At 40.0% G+C, this 16,493-nt stretch overlaps 1 protein-coding gene across 2 annotated transcripts in view; it reads right to left on the minus strand.

Annotated features, from left to right (window-relative positions):
* The window catches only part of rbm33a (RNA binding motif protein 33a), a 256,149-nt gene that overhangs the window by 92,181 nt on the left and 147,475 nt on the right, over positions 1-16,493 (minus strand). For both annotated transcript variants that reach the window (XM_038798392.1, XM_038798391.1), the window contains 5 exons: positions 13,653-13,932; positions 9,353-9,411; positions 3,130-3,253; positions 1,916-2,235; positions 441-611 (listed from right to left, as the gene is read on the minus strand). In XM_038798392.1, the coding sequence (XP_038654320.1) occupies positions 441-611; positions 1,916-2,235; positions 3,130-3,253; positions 9,353-9,411; positions 13,653-13,932 (954 nt within the window). The remainder of the gene's footprint in view (positions 1-440; positions 612-1,915; positions 2,236-3,129; positions 3,254-9,352; positions 9,412-13,652; positions 13,933-16,493) is intronic.

Genomic DNA, 16,493 nt, shown 5'->3' on the forward strand with positions numbered 1-16,493 from the left:
CTCCCGCTTCAGAGTTATGCCCTTTACTTTATCTCTCCATGTTCTTCCTACAAAAATGAATAGCCAGCCACTTCTCTGCATAAGACCAAATCTTTCACTTGTTCGCACATTCCACCAACTTGCCCCTTTGACGTTCTACACTACCCTCCTCACAGTTCACAATATTTCCAAGTTTTGTATCATCCGCAAACTTTGAAATTGTGCCCCGTGCACCAAGGTCATGGTCATTGATATATATCTGGAAAAGCAAAGGTTCTAACATTGACACCCCGAGGAACACCACTACAAACATTGTCATCTAGAATTCTGCTTTCAGGACAAACCAAGCTCTGAAGCAGATTATTAAAGTAAAAAACAACTAATGAGCCAACCAACCAAAATTAAAAATTAATATTTTCCACTTTATGGTGTGAAAATTTTCAAATAGAAAGGGTGCTCACATGTCGAAGCTTCATTGTATTCTGCCGCTGTGGTCGTTGATGTCGTTTGTCATTTACAGAAGTCGGAAGAATCTGCAAGTGCGGCCTAAATTGGTGTGGAGGGTTAGGAATGATCGGCTGAGGTGAACAGTTATTCTGGTGCTGTGGTAGTGGCTGCAGCTGCATGGGTGGCTGAAAGGCAGAAATAAGCAAGGGGTTAATATTCCAATGCTTGGAAATGTTCTCTGCTGTGCAAATATATATTCATAAAATGTAGCACTGTAGATTAGAGATAATTGCCTGTTCCTTAGACCTACTCCTGCATGAGTGCAGCAGTCTAGAATTTGCCTTGCAAGTCAGGGACACCCAACACTCCTTTTAAGATGTAAATGTGAGCAACCACACAGCAAACTTATAATGTACGATTCAGTTTAGTCAGCAGGTTACACAACCAAGAATTATTCGCCAGCAGATTACTCCCAAATACAACTAAAGTAATGTACACATACTCTTACAGCATGTTATCCTGTTTTGTTTTCACTAACTACTGAGCTGCAGCTACATTTTCCAAGAATAGGCGGCTTCTTATTCTACTTTCATCAAAAGTGTAACCAGAATCCATCTATTTTTCTTCCACCTTCTCTCCATCCTCTCTAATTACTGAATCCATATAGACCATGAGCCATTTGTTTGCATTTGCTCCTGCTTACTAAGTACTTACTTATAGATACAAACATGCGTAATGTCTCAACATAGTTGGTTAAAACTATGGATAAAACTTACATAATTAACAGTAAACATATTGCAATAATGGCCAATACACATTTTCATAAAACCATATCTACAACAGTTACCCAGTGTACAGGTAAATAGGTCATCATTCATTTACAGAAACTATGATCTGTGACTGCTACATAATGTACAGACTATTAAGTATTACATTGTGTACATGTTTTAGTTCATAACATTTCTACTGTAAACAAAAATATTGCTTTTACATAGTTTAACCACCAGAATTCAATAGTCATTTAACTCAAGGTAACTTAATTTAAATCATTTAGTACATTCCTGCATTATTTTCAGTGCTCAATTCAAATTACTCGACAATCCAATTTTTAAAGACTTTTATAAATACGTCCTTGTGTCAGTGGAAGACATTAAACTGTTGAGCTCTATTTATCTTTTAAGCAGCAGAGGGCGCCCCATCTTCTTCAATGATGCACCCCAGGCATTTTCATAGCAAACATGGATTTCACATTCAACAGAAATCCAAGAAATAGATTATTTCCCAGCACACAGCAGAGCCGCCATCTTGTACAAGTATCCCACCCACACAAACCTCCTGCACAAACACATAATTTAGCGTCATATCTTTTGTCTCCCACACAAGAGCCAACAGCAGGATTTCATATAATGCTTTGCTAATCATAACTGTTAGAACTACGGTTACATTCAGACTACTTAGGCTACTCAAGAGCCGAGAGTTTTTCTCTTACCTGCATATTTTGTTGAATGTGGGGTGATGGTGGAAATGGTTGTCCAGGACCTTGTGGAAATTGCTGTCTTGGAGGAATAAATGGTCTTGGATTCATTGGGCCAGGCTGGTTAAAGGGAGGCATCCCCATATGACCTTGGGGTTGAAGACTAGTTCTGATTGGAGGTTCCCTTGGAAACATGTGATGTTGCCCCTGCTGGTTAAAACCTGGACCTGGATGGCTATATACCATGGGAGGTTGCAAAGACATAGTATGGTTGTTCATAAGTGGAGGTGGAGGACTTCCCTGCTCAAATATATGTTGTCCTTGGAACCGTGGTTCTGTGAATTCAAACATGCATTAATGTTATGATGAACTGTGCTGTGTTAATACTTCCTCCAACATTATAAATTGACCCTTTCACTGCAAGGCCTTTAGGACACGATCTAACAGGGAAAAAAGTCCTGTTCTGGGCGCTTGACCAACACCGCTATCGAACGGCACTCTGGTACTTTTTCAGGTCTCAGCAAGGAACGCCCCGCTGAGGCTTCACTCAGAGCTATGCTAGCCAGTGCAGGAAGAGATCGCCGGCATGACCCCCGACACCCGCCCCCACCCCGCATATGGTCATGGCACCCCCAGGCCCAATCAGCAGCACGGGCAAAATGTCTGATATTCTGGCAGTGCCATACAGGTGGCAGTGTCACAGTACCCAGATGACATCAGAAGTGCCAGTGTGCCACTCTGCCCAGATTTCAACCACCCAGGGGTCTCCGATCGCCTGGGAGACCAGGCCTACCACCCGTGCCATCCGCCTGGTTCCTGTTTGTGAGGACCAAACAGCACCATACTGGGATCTTCTTGGCAAGGCTGGTGGGTCCCGGGCGTTGTTTAGATCTGACATAGGCATAATTTAATGAGCAGTTAAGCTCACTTAACTATGCAAGTCTGAATCCCACTCACAATGGGATCGTGAGATCTCGCAGGCATAACACCCGTCGTAATCCCAGAACAGGCCTCTTACAGGATCTACCGGCTGCGTCCCATCCCGATTCCAGCTGGGTGCAGCTGATAAATCACACCCTTAATTATTCCAAAATGCCTAACAAAGATGAATATCCAAGATCAGTATTTTTTAAATTGCGCATAACTTGCATTAGTCCAAGAATATGCTTTCTCCAACTATATTTCAATTAAAGACTTTTGTCTTTAAAAATAATTCCTACGCTTCTTACCGCCAATGAAGAAGGGTTCTCTCTCTTGAGGGTGTGGTCCTCTCCATGGTTCCTGAAGAGGTAGCCTAGGTGGCTGATTAAAATTAGCAGGGACTGGAAGAGGTGGTTGAAATTCTGGAGGGCTCTGATAATGAAATAACATATTCGTCAGTAGGTTGCAGTGAATCTCTTCATGCAAATTATGAGGTCTGGATTCGTGTGGATAATGTTCTCCAGTCACAACATTGAACATCTGATAAATCATACGAACATAAATACGAAATAGGAGGTGGGCCATTTGGCCCCTCAAGCCTGCTCTGCCATTCAATATGGTCATGACTGATCAGTGTGTTTTGAGTTGCACATTCCCCATCTATCGCCAATCACCTGTGATTCCCTTGCCTACCTGTGCCTTAAAAATATTCAGTGACCCCGTTTCCACTACCTTCTGATGCAGAGAGTTCCCAATCATAAATTAGTCCACATTATTATCAGTACAAACTAACAGATGGGCATTCTGGATCACCAGACTGTTAATTTTCATTACTAAAGGTTCCAATACAATCATCAGCTCTCATCAATATGATGTAGCAAATTTCTATAGTCTCAATTCAAATTGATCTATGATTCTCTAATGATTCGGAAACTTAAGTTGCAATGTAATGTAATGCAATGCTTCTAATGCTTTTTTTTTTAAAAAAAGGATAATAAAACTTGATGAGCATAGATACAGAGAGTGGGCAAGATGGTTAACTATTCAACCAATTTGAGGAGCAATTTACTGGTTTCTGTCATTTCAGCAGGAGCAAGAGTTTGCCTGTGTCATCAATTCATTATATATTGCGAATATTTCATCAAACATTGCATTCACATACACAGAACACACACACACACATATATATATATATATACCAAATAAGCAAGATAAGGCGCTTTAATCCATTGCCGAATAAGACAACACTTAGCTTTCTCATTTTATCCTCGCATAGACTCATCCCGGTTCAGAAATTAACCTTCTTTGGCATATGATCCTTACACAAATTGTGCTTTTGCTTTTCCACCTTGTGTTAATTATATGATGTTATCAATGGTAATCCATCTTTTCATATGGAATGATGGCACTCGCTTACAATGGTAAAACAGCTAAAACTTCACATAAGGTGCTCAACAAAAAGTTAATCAACTACTGAAAGGAGGAACAGCCAACCAAGAGGATCAAATGGCTATTGTACCACTTATCAGTTTTTTCAATAGCTTCAGCTGTATAGCCACAAAACCTTTAATTAAATACCTTAACAACATTGTTAAAATCTTATGAATTGTTCACCAAATTAATAGTGTCCATCTTCAAGGCAGGCACTTATTATTAATCCTACTTAAAATGTAAAATAGTTATACGTGAAAATAAATCTGATATTGTGGGTGAGCACAAGTTAATTCAACTGACTGTCACTGACTGGAGAAAAAAGGCAAAACCTAAGTAAATTAAATGACTGCTATACAGCCTGCATTACTATTACAATACACAAGTGAAGGATGTTCAGTTACTGGATATAGATCCCCTTATCTTCAAGACCAGAAGTGACAGTATCAAGCACTCGTGAGAAAAAAAGATGTCATGAATAAACCTGTACGCCTATCTCTTTACATTCACAGAGGCTATATACACCAGAGTGGTTATTAACCCCAGAGATATCCCTCAGGCGTACATATTTCTGTTTTTAAGTATAGCCACCTCATATTTTAGATATAAATATAGGATCCTTTAGATCTTTATTTAATGTTCACATTTGACGAAAGGTGTACCTATAACCATTGCTTTCTAAATGCTAATGTTAACTTCAACTCATTTATAATAACCAACTGTAAAGCTCACTGAGCCTCAACACCCGACAGTTCATTAGAATAGTTGTAAAACTGAAATTTAGGAATTAGCCTGCAATTTTAAAAGCCTTCATACTAAGATAATTTTCTATTCAAACTGCTCTAGTTTCAAGATGAGCTAATGAGGGCAAAGAGTTGGACGCAGCTATTGTAAATATTTCTGTATCCAACATCTCTCAGCCTGAATTTTTATTTTAATAATCCAAGTGCACACTTTGCAAGTGTTAAAAGATATATATGGGAATATAGTACATTAGCCTTAATTACCATTTTAAGCTCGACATTCACTAAGCTGCCTTTTCAAATCAAGAAGCTTGAAGTTGTTTAAGCTGCTCTCCTGTATGCAATTGTATCAGAATGCAAACTGGTGAATTTGATATGCAAGACTGAATTCTGAAAAAATTTAAACCCTATTATACTATTGCGCCTAATGATAGTTTTACTGGTGTTAATTACCTCCAGCAAGGTTAGGAGCAGCTTCAGGAGGAGACACAGACTGGTGAAATAGGCAGACCATGCACAGAAGTGATTCATTTTGGAAGGAAAACTGAGAAGAGGCAATATAAACTAAATGGAAAATTTTGAAGGAGATGCAGGGGCAGAGGTATGGGGTTCACATGTACAAATCTTTGAAGGTGGCATGACAAATTGATACGGGTGTTGAAAAGTATATGGAATCCCAGGCTTTATAAATAGAGACAATGCGTACAAAAGTAAGGATGTTATGTTCAATCTTCATAAATTATTGGTCGGCCTGAGGTAGAGTACTGTATCCAACCCGGAGAATTACACTTTAGGAAAATAGTCAAAGGGTGGCACGATGGCACAGTTGTTGGCACTGCTGCCTCACGGCACTGACGACCCGGGTTTGATCCCGGACACGGGTCACTGTCTGTGTGGAATTTTCACATTCTCCCCGTCGCTGCGAGGGTCTCACCCCCACAACTCAAAGATGTGCAGGGTAAGTGGATTGACCACACTAGAAAAATTTCCCAAAAAAAGGAAAACAGTCAAAGCCTTGGAGAGAGCAGAGAAGAGTTACTACAATGGTACTAGGGATCAGGAACTTTAATTATGTGAAGAGTAGAGAAACTGAGGTTATTCTCCTCAGAGCAGCAAAGGTGAAAGGGATTTTTAATATGTGTTTAAATTTATGAAGAGTTTTGATAGGGTAAATAGAGAGAAATTATTTGCATTGGCAGATGAGTCTGCAGTCATATTTAAGCAAAATGGCAAGAAAATAACGGGAAAGGACAAAAATATTTTAATGCAGCAAGTTACAGAGGTCGAGAATACAATGCCTGAGGGGGTGGTGGCAAAAATTCAACAGTAATTTTCAAAAGGCAATTAGATCGGTACTTGGAAAGTAAACATTTGAAAGGTTATGGGGCAGAGGATGAGTGGAACTAATTGGATAGCTATTTCCAAGACCATTCAGCCCAGGCACAGTGGGTTGAATGGCCTTGTAAACATACAATGTAGGGTAGGTAGATACAGGACACTGGACAGAATATTAATATTCTGATGATATCTTAAACCAGTGGAATACCAACAATTAAAGCCCCCAGTTCCTATTTAACTTTGGTTAACTACAGGACACATACAGAATAGGCTGATTCTCTATTCTTGGTAAATTTTGCAAACATCATTAGAAAAATGCTGATTAATTTATTTTAAATTCACACCAATTTGCTCTCCTCTGTTCTGATCACACAGACACTTTGCTCACTGCCATTCCATTGGAGCCGGTCACCCTCTGGTACATCATAGAAGTGACCATAATTCCTCCGAGAGCCTCAATACAGCAAGCAGGCCATTCAGCTGCAGATACAGCATAAGAAGCCAAATTATTTCCACATATGCAATTCCAGATGCTCAACAATCTGGAATCTTGGCCCATTAATTCCTCAGTAACTCAGGTGTTGAGGCCACTTGTACCTGACAATCTTGTTGGCAGAGATCAGCTAACTACACACAACCTGGACATTGGTCAGAGGTATCCCCTATACACTGAGTCAATAAAGACGCAGGGGTTATTTTCTTAGTTTCCCCAAAATCAGGTAAACCCTCTCATAGCCAGGGTTTCAGAAAAAAAATGTAAATCGCAAATTTTAATGTGAATCGTTATGTTTCACCACAAACCAGGTTTGATAACAATGACCTGGCTTTCAAACACTTCACCTCATCCCAATATTAGTTTTGCATTGGTCAGATTATTACTTTATTTATCTAACTCATAATTACTGTAGAAAGTATTTAAAATAACTTGAATTTGGAGTACAGCCCATGACCAAGGCTCTGCAGCAGCATTACGTTTTACAAGAATAGATAATCCACTTTCTCCAAATATTTTCAGAGAATCAATGAATAGTTCAGGCACATGAGGCTATTCAGCCCATTGTGTCCATGCCGGCTCTCTGTAAAAGCAACTCAGCCAGTTCCACTAGCCTGCCTTTCCCCCGTAGCACTGTAATTTCTTACTTCAGATAATTATCCAATTCCCTGGTGAAAGCTGCAAATGAATCTGCCGCCACCACACTCAGGCAATACATTCCAGGTCCTTGCCACTCGCTGCATTGAAAATACTTTCCTCATGTCACCTTTGGTTCTTCTGCTGATCATTGTAAATCGCTCACTTCTGGTGCTTGGCCTGTCAATGGGAACAGTTTCTCCCTATCTACTCTAATCAGACTCATGATTTTTGAGCACTTATTTTTCTTAAATATAATTTAAAGAGATGTTGATGTAAACAAGTTAATTTTCTTTGTCTGATCCTCTGGCACCTCAGCATGAATTGCTCTTTCTGAAACTACAGCAGATGCAGAAAACTGAAACCATAATTTTAGCACTAAGTTTCAGCAAAGCTGTGAAGGGAGTGACCTCAATTAGGGAAAGGAAATTCCTATCCAATCCATCACCAATAATGCTGGCTTAACACCACTCATTCCCAAACTGATGGTATTTTTTTCCCTCAATTAAAAATTATTCTAGTAAATTTTGTATTTTCTAATCTTCAAATAAAAATAGAAAGTGCACACAGACATACACACACTCAAATCCAAACCATATTCTGCATAGCTACATTGAGCTCTGCAGATGGAAACTCGTGGATATGATTAAATTTGATAGTATGATAATGTATGCTAATCATGATTAATCAGATGCCTGGTGGCAAATGGAAGTTGCTTGGTATTATGTCACCTGCATTTTAAATTGTGCACTGTATACGCCAGTCTGACAGTATTTGACAGCTGGTGGTATCTAATACTGCATCTGCTCTCCCCTGCCCAAGATCTGATGAGAGAAAATGCCCATCATTCCTTTACCACCTATAAAGGTTATAATTACATGGCTTTCCAAAACATGGCTTGAAAACACAAAAAGCTCAGGCGGAAATCTTACACTACTCAGAACACAGCTCTGCCTCATTTTAGCAAGGTCCATAACCTAAATGAAATATAATTTGCTGCAGCAACCTTGTTCATACTCAATTTGCATAAACTGATATGAGAAGCTCTACCCAGGAAGTGTCAATCACCACCACCTGATGTCTTGTACCCTGTAGACTACAATGCAACTCTCCATGGTTCTGAACATTAACTACAGCATACTACTGATTCTCTCTCAGTTGTTCTGCTTTTACCTTTGTCTCCATTATAATCGTGCCTGCAAATTGTATCATCTCCTCTTGCTTATTGCAAATCTTATTTTGGATTGACATAAACGGATTAGCTTTTGAGGGTGGTTGAGGAGGAAGCTGCAAAATTTACAGAGCAGTAAGATCAACTGTTTGGATATTCACCGTATCCCACTGCTTAAATTCTGTAGTGTTCCAGATTTATTTTGCAAAATAATACTGATTCAGATATACAATTTTTTTTAAAGCCTCAATAGCCGATGCTCAAAACAAAGGAAAAGCAAACGTAGAAACCATGTAGATATAACAATGAAATGTCAGGAAATAAATTAATACACAGGATTTAATCAAGCCCTCTGACCTTGACTAATACCACCACATAAAAGAATGGGAGTATCTCTCCTCTTGAATTTGTAAAAAGAAAATTTGTCATAAAGCAAAAGTCTGCCTTATCTATTCTAAGAGATTTTGTTTTTGAAATTCTATGAAGTCCCTGTTACATATCCTGTCACTTCCCCATTTGTAGAGCTTTCGGTAAAATCACCAAACCTATCACAGAATAAAGCTCATATCAAACATTTCCAGCTGTGCAGACAACCAGCAATGTTTACAGATTCTCAAAACTTTATTTAGCTTTGCTGGTATTTAATTACTATGTTAATATTACTTTACAGGGGTACGGCAATCAATATCGCAGTACAAAGGGAAGCAGCTGCTACTCACTAGGAATCTCTGGGGGCCCACAGCAGGCCTCGGCTGGTTTGGCGTAGGCATCAAGGGCACTGCAATTACAATGAGGAGAGAGAAAAAAAAACACCAATCATTACCTTTGTGTTCTGACCTTACAAAGGATTCAGGCATATGTGCTGCAATAAATTCAACAGCCAAAACTGAAATCAGTTTGTTAACATTTAAAGCAAATTGCCAGCTATTTCTCTGCATTTTATAGCAGAAAAGCAGCTTATGTACAACCGTGAATATCGATCAAGCTGCTTAAAAAAAATCAATTGGGCCTGGAACTGTAACAGTTAATGTTGTCCAAACAGATTTTGACATATGTGAACTTCCAATTAAACACCACTTGATCCCATCACAAACTGATTAAGCAAATCAATTGGCATGTGAATATTTTGACATCAGCATTTGGTTGTATTCAACAAACTTTTCAAGGATTCTATTGCAACCAGTTTGACGTCACATTTTTGATATCACGTCTTTACGGATAACTTTATGAATTAACAAAGTTGCTATATTTGGAAAATGCAAGTACAATGCAGTGCAAGGAAAAAATCAATTCTGGAAAAAAAGACAAAAGTTCCAGGCTTGACAAAGGTGCTTTCATTTTCCAAAATGCTACTTATTTTTATCATTACCATGCTTGTCAATTCTGTATCCAATGAATACCTGACTCTTTGTTTCCCACCACCACCCCACATAGTACATGCTGAAGCACTAGCATATATTCCCAAACTATCAGGAAAACACTTCTTCATTTGGTAACCATCGCACTTTAAATAGTGACTGCCAAAACACTGAAACAAGTAAAATAAAAGAGATATCTGGAAATTGACATGAGTGACATCACAGATTCAGATATCTGAATCACAAAGGAGTTATTTTTCAGATGAAAGGAATATCAAATATGAAACAACACAATTTTGGAATTTAGATACATACATTATTACATTGCTGACATCCATTTCTGTGTGAACATTCACATAAGCTGGCAGCACGGTGTTAAAAGCACACAAATACCGAGTAAGTCCTAAGCAAGCTAGGGTGAGATCGACAATCTAACAGGGCATTACACAGGGGATCTCTGGAAGCCCTTTAGAGCTCGGGGTCCAAAATTAATTCATTGACAGCTGTACCAGTAATTCTACCTTTGTTAAATCATCTTCCAAATTTGAAGGTTCAATAGCAAGCACAAACAAAATAGATTTTAGATTTTTTTTTAATCTATCACTTATAAGAGAGTGAAATTAGCTTTTAAATAAACTTCAATATCAATCGCTATGAAATTCTAATGAGCTTTGCATAATTAGGTATATGTACTTGTATAGTCGGTATATGCTGGCAAAAAAAAAAGGCATTGCCCTTAGACTTTTCTCAAACTAGATAATTTATTGAACATTTTCTTTACTTGCTCATGGGCATCGCCAGCGATGACTACCCACCTCAAATTGCCCTTGAGACGGTGGTGGTGAGCCATCTTCTTGAACTGCTGCAGTGGTGTAGGTATTCCCTAACAATGCTGTTAGGTTTGGGGGACCACATCTGCAAAACCTGAAGTGATTTTGCATTGGCCACAAGGCATACAACAAGCCATACAAGAATCATGTTGAACACATGAATGTAAACTGTTACACCAACATTAATTTTGAATTGTAAATCCTAACGGGAATGGCATTATAACCTCAATGCTGTAAAGTAAAATTCCCTCAATAGGTATGTGAATGTACTTGCTTAAAAATGATGGGCCTCTTACTTTTACATCATTTGTTCTATTGAATACAAATATGAAATTATTGAAGGGAGTATGACCGGAAATCAGTTTGTGGCATCAGTTTAGCAGATCACTGTATCTTCCTGTTTATTCATTTATTTCCTCTTTCTTTTATTTTTGCCGTTACATTTTTGAACTATGGGTGACTTATGGCAGCCTGTATCTTTAATTCAAGCAGTGGCTTGTGCCTTTAATACAAGTGCTGGTTTAAACTGGAATGTAGACTGACCGGCACCAATGACAAGAGATCTGCCGGGTCTCAGTTGGATTGATTTGGCTGATGGCCATTGAATTGGCCCAAAAGGCTGTGTTCTGCCTGGTGGTGGTGGTGATTGGATCTAATCCCACTGGAATGTTTTCAGAGTCACAAGGTTTTCAGTTTGGTTTCAGTTTGATTCCTGGCAGCTTAGCAAGAAGACCCACCTTCTCCTCTTTCTCCTCTCTCCCCCCCCCCCCCCCCCCCCCCCCCCGCTTTCTCCAGAAAGACTGAGTTTCTGAACTGGCAGAAAGCCTGGATGAATCTGTTTACAGGAGAACCATTACAGGCTGTGCAGGCGAAGTCCAGAATCTGTTATCTCTCCCCAGAAGAGCTTGTGGGAATCAGCTATCTTTCTCCAGAAGGCCTGCTGTCTGTGAGTGCTGCACTTTGCTAAACAGTACAGGTCTAAGGATGAACCACGAACTGAAAGCAATGCTTGTGAAAGGTGCTAAGTACAGTGCTTTTAAAAGCTGCAGGAAAATCAGTACGAGCTGCAACACAAAGACTAACCTACAAGCTTACTGTGAAGAAAGCATGCTGCGAATCATCATCTGAAGACTCTTTTCACTTTCACTTACATTTTCCCCCCTTTTCTACCCCTCTGGGTTTGTTTGTCTTGTGTGTGTGGGTAGAGGATGGGACAGTTAAAGTGGGTAGTAGGTGTTAATTTGTCATTAACTAGTTGTATTTACTGCATATTTCATGATACTTCTGGTTATAAGTAAACAGTTGTCATGTTTATATTTACAAATCTGGTGACTGCAATTATTGGGCAGCAAAGGGACAAAGACTTTGGGTATTTTTAGAAGAATTATTGGTTCATTCACTTGTGTTGTGACTCCAGAGCACATAGGGCTAGAATTGACCACACACTAGCCCAAGGCGTCATAACTGATGGAAGGGGAGCAACATCAACTGGATCAAAACTGAAGTTGCACATAACGGATTTCAGCATTTCAGCTTTCAATATGCATAAGAATTACTCTCATTTAGGTTGGGTATTAGTTTCGAAAGAAAATACAGGAATTACTTCAGCTAACATCATTGCCTGTTAAGGTTTAGATGGAAATACTAATAATCAAGTTATAGAAGAACAACAATTATAAAGGCTGTATGGGAATCAGTCGATAATTTCTCAGATACAGAAATGACGCTAAAGCAAAATTAAATTATTTGACTGCATCACTGAGTAAATCAATTAATAGAACAGAAATAAAGTTGAAACTTTAAGCAGCAATAAAAATTCTGTATGCTGGACATTAGCCTCCCATAAAGATCCATTTACTTAAAAAAAAAATGTTCAAATCCTGTTCACGTGAACAGTATAAAAAGAGTGTAATTAAGCAAAAGCCAAATTCATCTTCAGCCCACAAGCAAATGTTTTTGTGGCATTCTTTCCACATTTGCATTCCAATTAATTTGTTATAAGGGGCAAGAGAAACAAAGAATAATAGACCATAATTAAATACATTTTGTTTGATAGAAGATCTCATTCCTGAATTTTGCCAACAGAGAGCCCATAGAAGCCCTGCAATGCAGGAGGCCATTCGGCCTATTGAGTCGACACCAAGCCTCCGAAAGAGCACTCTAGCTAGGCCCATGACCCAGCCTGATCCCCGTAACCCCATGCATCAACCATGGTCAATCCACCTACCCTGCACATCTTCCGGCTGTGGAAGGAAACCGGAGCACCTGGAAGAAACCCCAAGCAGACACGGGGAGAACATGCAAACTCCAGCGTCACCCAAGACCGGAACCCACCTGGGTCCCCGGTACTGAGATGCAGCAATGCTGCCCATATTTCAATTTAACATGGTAACCAGCCTCCCCAGTTTGTAAATAAGTTAGCCCATCTGTTAAATTCAGTTTCTGGTCTTTGACAGGTTAGCTAATCTCAGATGAAACAATACACAGAATCACAACCAACAGCTTTGAGTGTTCCCAGTCCATTGAGGGGTAAGTAGAGCTAAGATTTCTGCTCCTGGCATCAAATCACTTGTGCAGGAAAATGACCATATACACTAGTTGAAGACAGAAGCTAGCTCAATTCCACCCACGAAGAAATGCGTCTGAACACTTCATGTCTCGGCTTAAATGTGAATGGACACTTGGGCAAAGTGTTGCTAAGAACCCTGATATTCACACAGTACACCAATGAACAAATTACTGTCTTCAGGACAGGAGAGGAAAAAACATACCCACAGGGAGGTGCTTATCTCCCAGAAAGCTGAATTTACACCAACGTTTGCAGTTCTAACCTTGCACAGGTGTAACCACTGGACCTCGGAAATGAGGGTTTATATGAATGTTCTTCGGTTGCTGTGCTGGGATTACTGTTGAATTCAAACCAATGGAAGTAGTTTCCGAGTTTTGCTGCTCTTGTTGCTGCTGCTGTTCTGGTTGCTGTGGTGCACAACTGGATATTTGAGATGTGGGAGGATGTCGCTGGGGTATCAGAAGAGGCGGTGGTTGTCGCCTCTGTTGTAAATTACCTCTACCAGGCAGATGCTCTGTAGAATTCATTGCCATACGAGGATTCTGGAAAAAGAAATAGCTCATCTTAGTTTTCCAGTAACCAAAAAGTTAAGGAAAGATCTTTATGTTCAATAAAAATTTGTGGCATCTTGCGTAATACCAAATGTTTAGCAAACTTCATAGTAACTCTGATACCTCATTTGAAGTGGCTTTTAATGATCTCAAAAGTAGTCTCCAGCTATGTGATTGAAAAGAGTATCAGAGATGTTCAACAACTTTTCACACATATATATCCATTGCTGGATGGCAAACCAAAACAAGAATCATGGCCAGACAATCAAATCTTGGGACCTTCCTCGTGTGCACATCATTTATGTTTTTGCAAATCCAACATTTTAAAAGTAACCCTCAGCCTTCTCTTCACCTGTCCAAAATAAGCAAGTCTCATTCCTTTGAATTTTATGCAATACATTATGGGAATGCAATAGTTATGGGGGTTTCAGTTGGAAGGGGAATAGATAAGCGTTTCTGTGGCCACAAGCGAGACGCCAGGATGGTACGTTGCCTCTCTGGTAATCGGGTCAAGGATGGCACGTAGCGGTTGCAGGACATTCCAGAGGGGGAGGTGAATAGCCAGTGGTCATGGTACACGTCAGTACCAATGACATAGATAAAACAAAAAAGGGATGAGGTAGAGAAAATAGGGAATTAGGAAGAAAGTTGAGAAGTCGGACCTCAAGACAGTGATCTCAGGATCACTAGCAGTGCCACATGCTAGCCAGAGTAGAAATAGTAGGATATATCGGATGAATACGTGGCTGAAGAGATGGTGCAAGGCGAAGGGATTCAAATTCCTGGGGCATTGCGACCGGTTCTGGGGAAGGAGGGACCAGTAGAAACTGGACGGGTTACACCTGGGCAGGTCACAGGAGGAGAAAACAAGGACAAAAACAAAAGACAGAAAGGGGAATAAGAAAAGTGATAGGCAGAAAAACCAAGGGCCAGATTGAAACAGGGCCACGTGAAAAATATTGGAAGTGAGACATGTTAAGAAGACAAGCATAAAGGCTGTGTGTCTTAACGTGTGGAGCATTCGCAATAAAGCGGATGAACTAATCGCGCAACTAGATGTAAACCAGTATGATATAATCGGGATTAGGGAGACATGGCTGCAGGGTGAGTCGGTATGGGGACTGAAAATCCAGGAGTATTCAATATTTAGGAAGGACAGACAAAGACGAAAAGGCGGTGAAGTGGCAGTGCTGGTTAAAGAGGAATTTAACGCAATAGTGACGCTCTAAAAATATGGGATCTATATGGGTAGAGCTGAGAAACACCAAGGGGCAAAAAAAACATTAGTGGGCGACAGATATAGACTCCCAAAACTGCAGTAGGGATTTTGGGAATTACATTAAACAGGAAACTTGAGGGCAGCACGGTGGCCTAGTGGTTAGCACAACCGCCTCACGGCACTGAGGTCCCAGGTTCGATCCCGGCTCTGGGTCACTGTCCGTGTGGAGTTTGCATTCTCCCCGTGTCTGCGTGGGTTTCGCCCCCACAACCCAATTGACCACGCTAAATTGCCCCTTAATTGGAAAAAATAATTGGGTAATCTAAATTTATTTTAAAAAAACAAAAAAACAGGAAACTTGAGGTGGATGCGACAAAGGGACATCTGTAATTATGAGTGATTTAATCTGCATATAGATTGGGCAAATCCAATTAGCCACAATGCCATACAGGAGGAATTCAGGATGTGTATACGGGATGATTTTCTGGATCAATACGTTGAGGAACCATTGAGAGAACAGGCCATCCTAGACTGCGTACTGTGTTATGAGAAAGGAATCATTGGAAATCTAGTTGTGCGAGACCCCTTGGGGATGAGCAGCCATAATATGACAGAATTCTTCATCAAGATGGAGTGTGAAGTAGTTAATTCTGAGACTCGGGGCCTGAATCTTAATAAAGGAAACTGCGATGGTGTGAGGCATGAGTTGGCTTTGATCGATTGGGGAATGTTACGTAAAGGGATGACAGTGGATAGGCAATGTTTATTCCTGTCTGGCACAAAAGCAAAACAGGAAAGCTGGCCAATCCATGGTTTACATGGGAAATTAGAGATTGTATTCGACCAAGGAAGAAGCATACAAATTGGCCAAGAGAACAACAGGTCTGAGATTGGGAGCAGTTTAGAATCCAGCAAAGAAAGACCAAGGGTTTGATTAAGAAAGAGAAAATAAGAGTATGAGAGTAAACCTGCAGGAAACATAAAAACTTGCTGTAAATGTTTCTGTAAGTATACCAGACACATACTTTGCTTCTGTATTCGCAAGTGGCTCTAGAAACAATGGATTCGTTGGTGGTCATCTTCCAGGATTCTATAGATTCTGGAATAGTTCCTGCAGATTGGAGGGTGGCGAATGTAACTCCACTATTTAAAAAGGGAGGTAGAGAGAAAACAGGGACTATAGACCAGTGAGCCTGGCGTTGGTACTCGGGAAAATTCTAGAATCTATTATCAAAGATTTTATAGCAGAGCAATTCGAAAATACACCTCCCGCTGCCTTGGTAAAACGGGCAGCATAATCAAAGACCGGTTTATTCACTTCTTCCATCAGGCA

Source organism: Scyliorhinus canicula, chromosome 5 (assembly GCF_902713615.1).
Source record: "Scyliorhinus canicula chromosome 5, sScyCan1.1, whole genome shotgun sequence".
NCBI classification, from domain to species: Eukaryota; Metazoa; Chordata; class Chondrichthyes; order Carcharhiniformes; family Scyliorhinidae; genus Scyliorhinus; species Scyliorhinus canicula.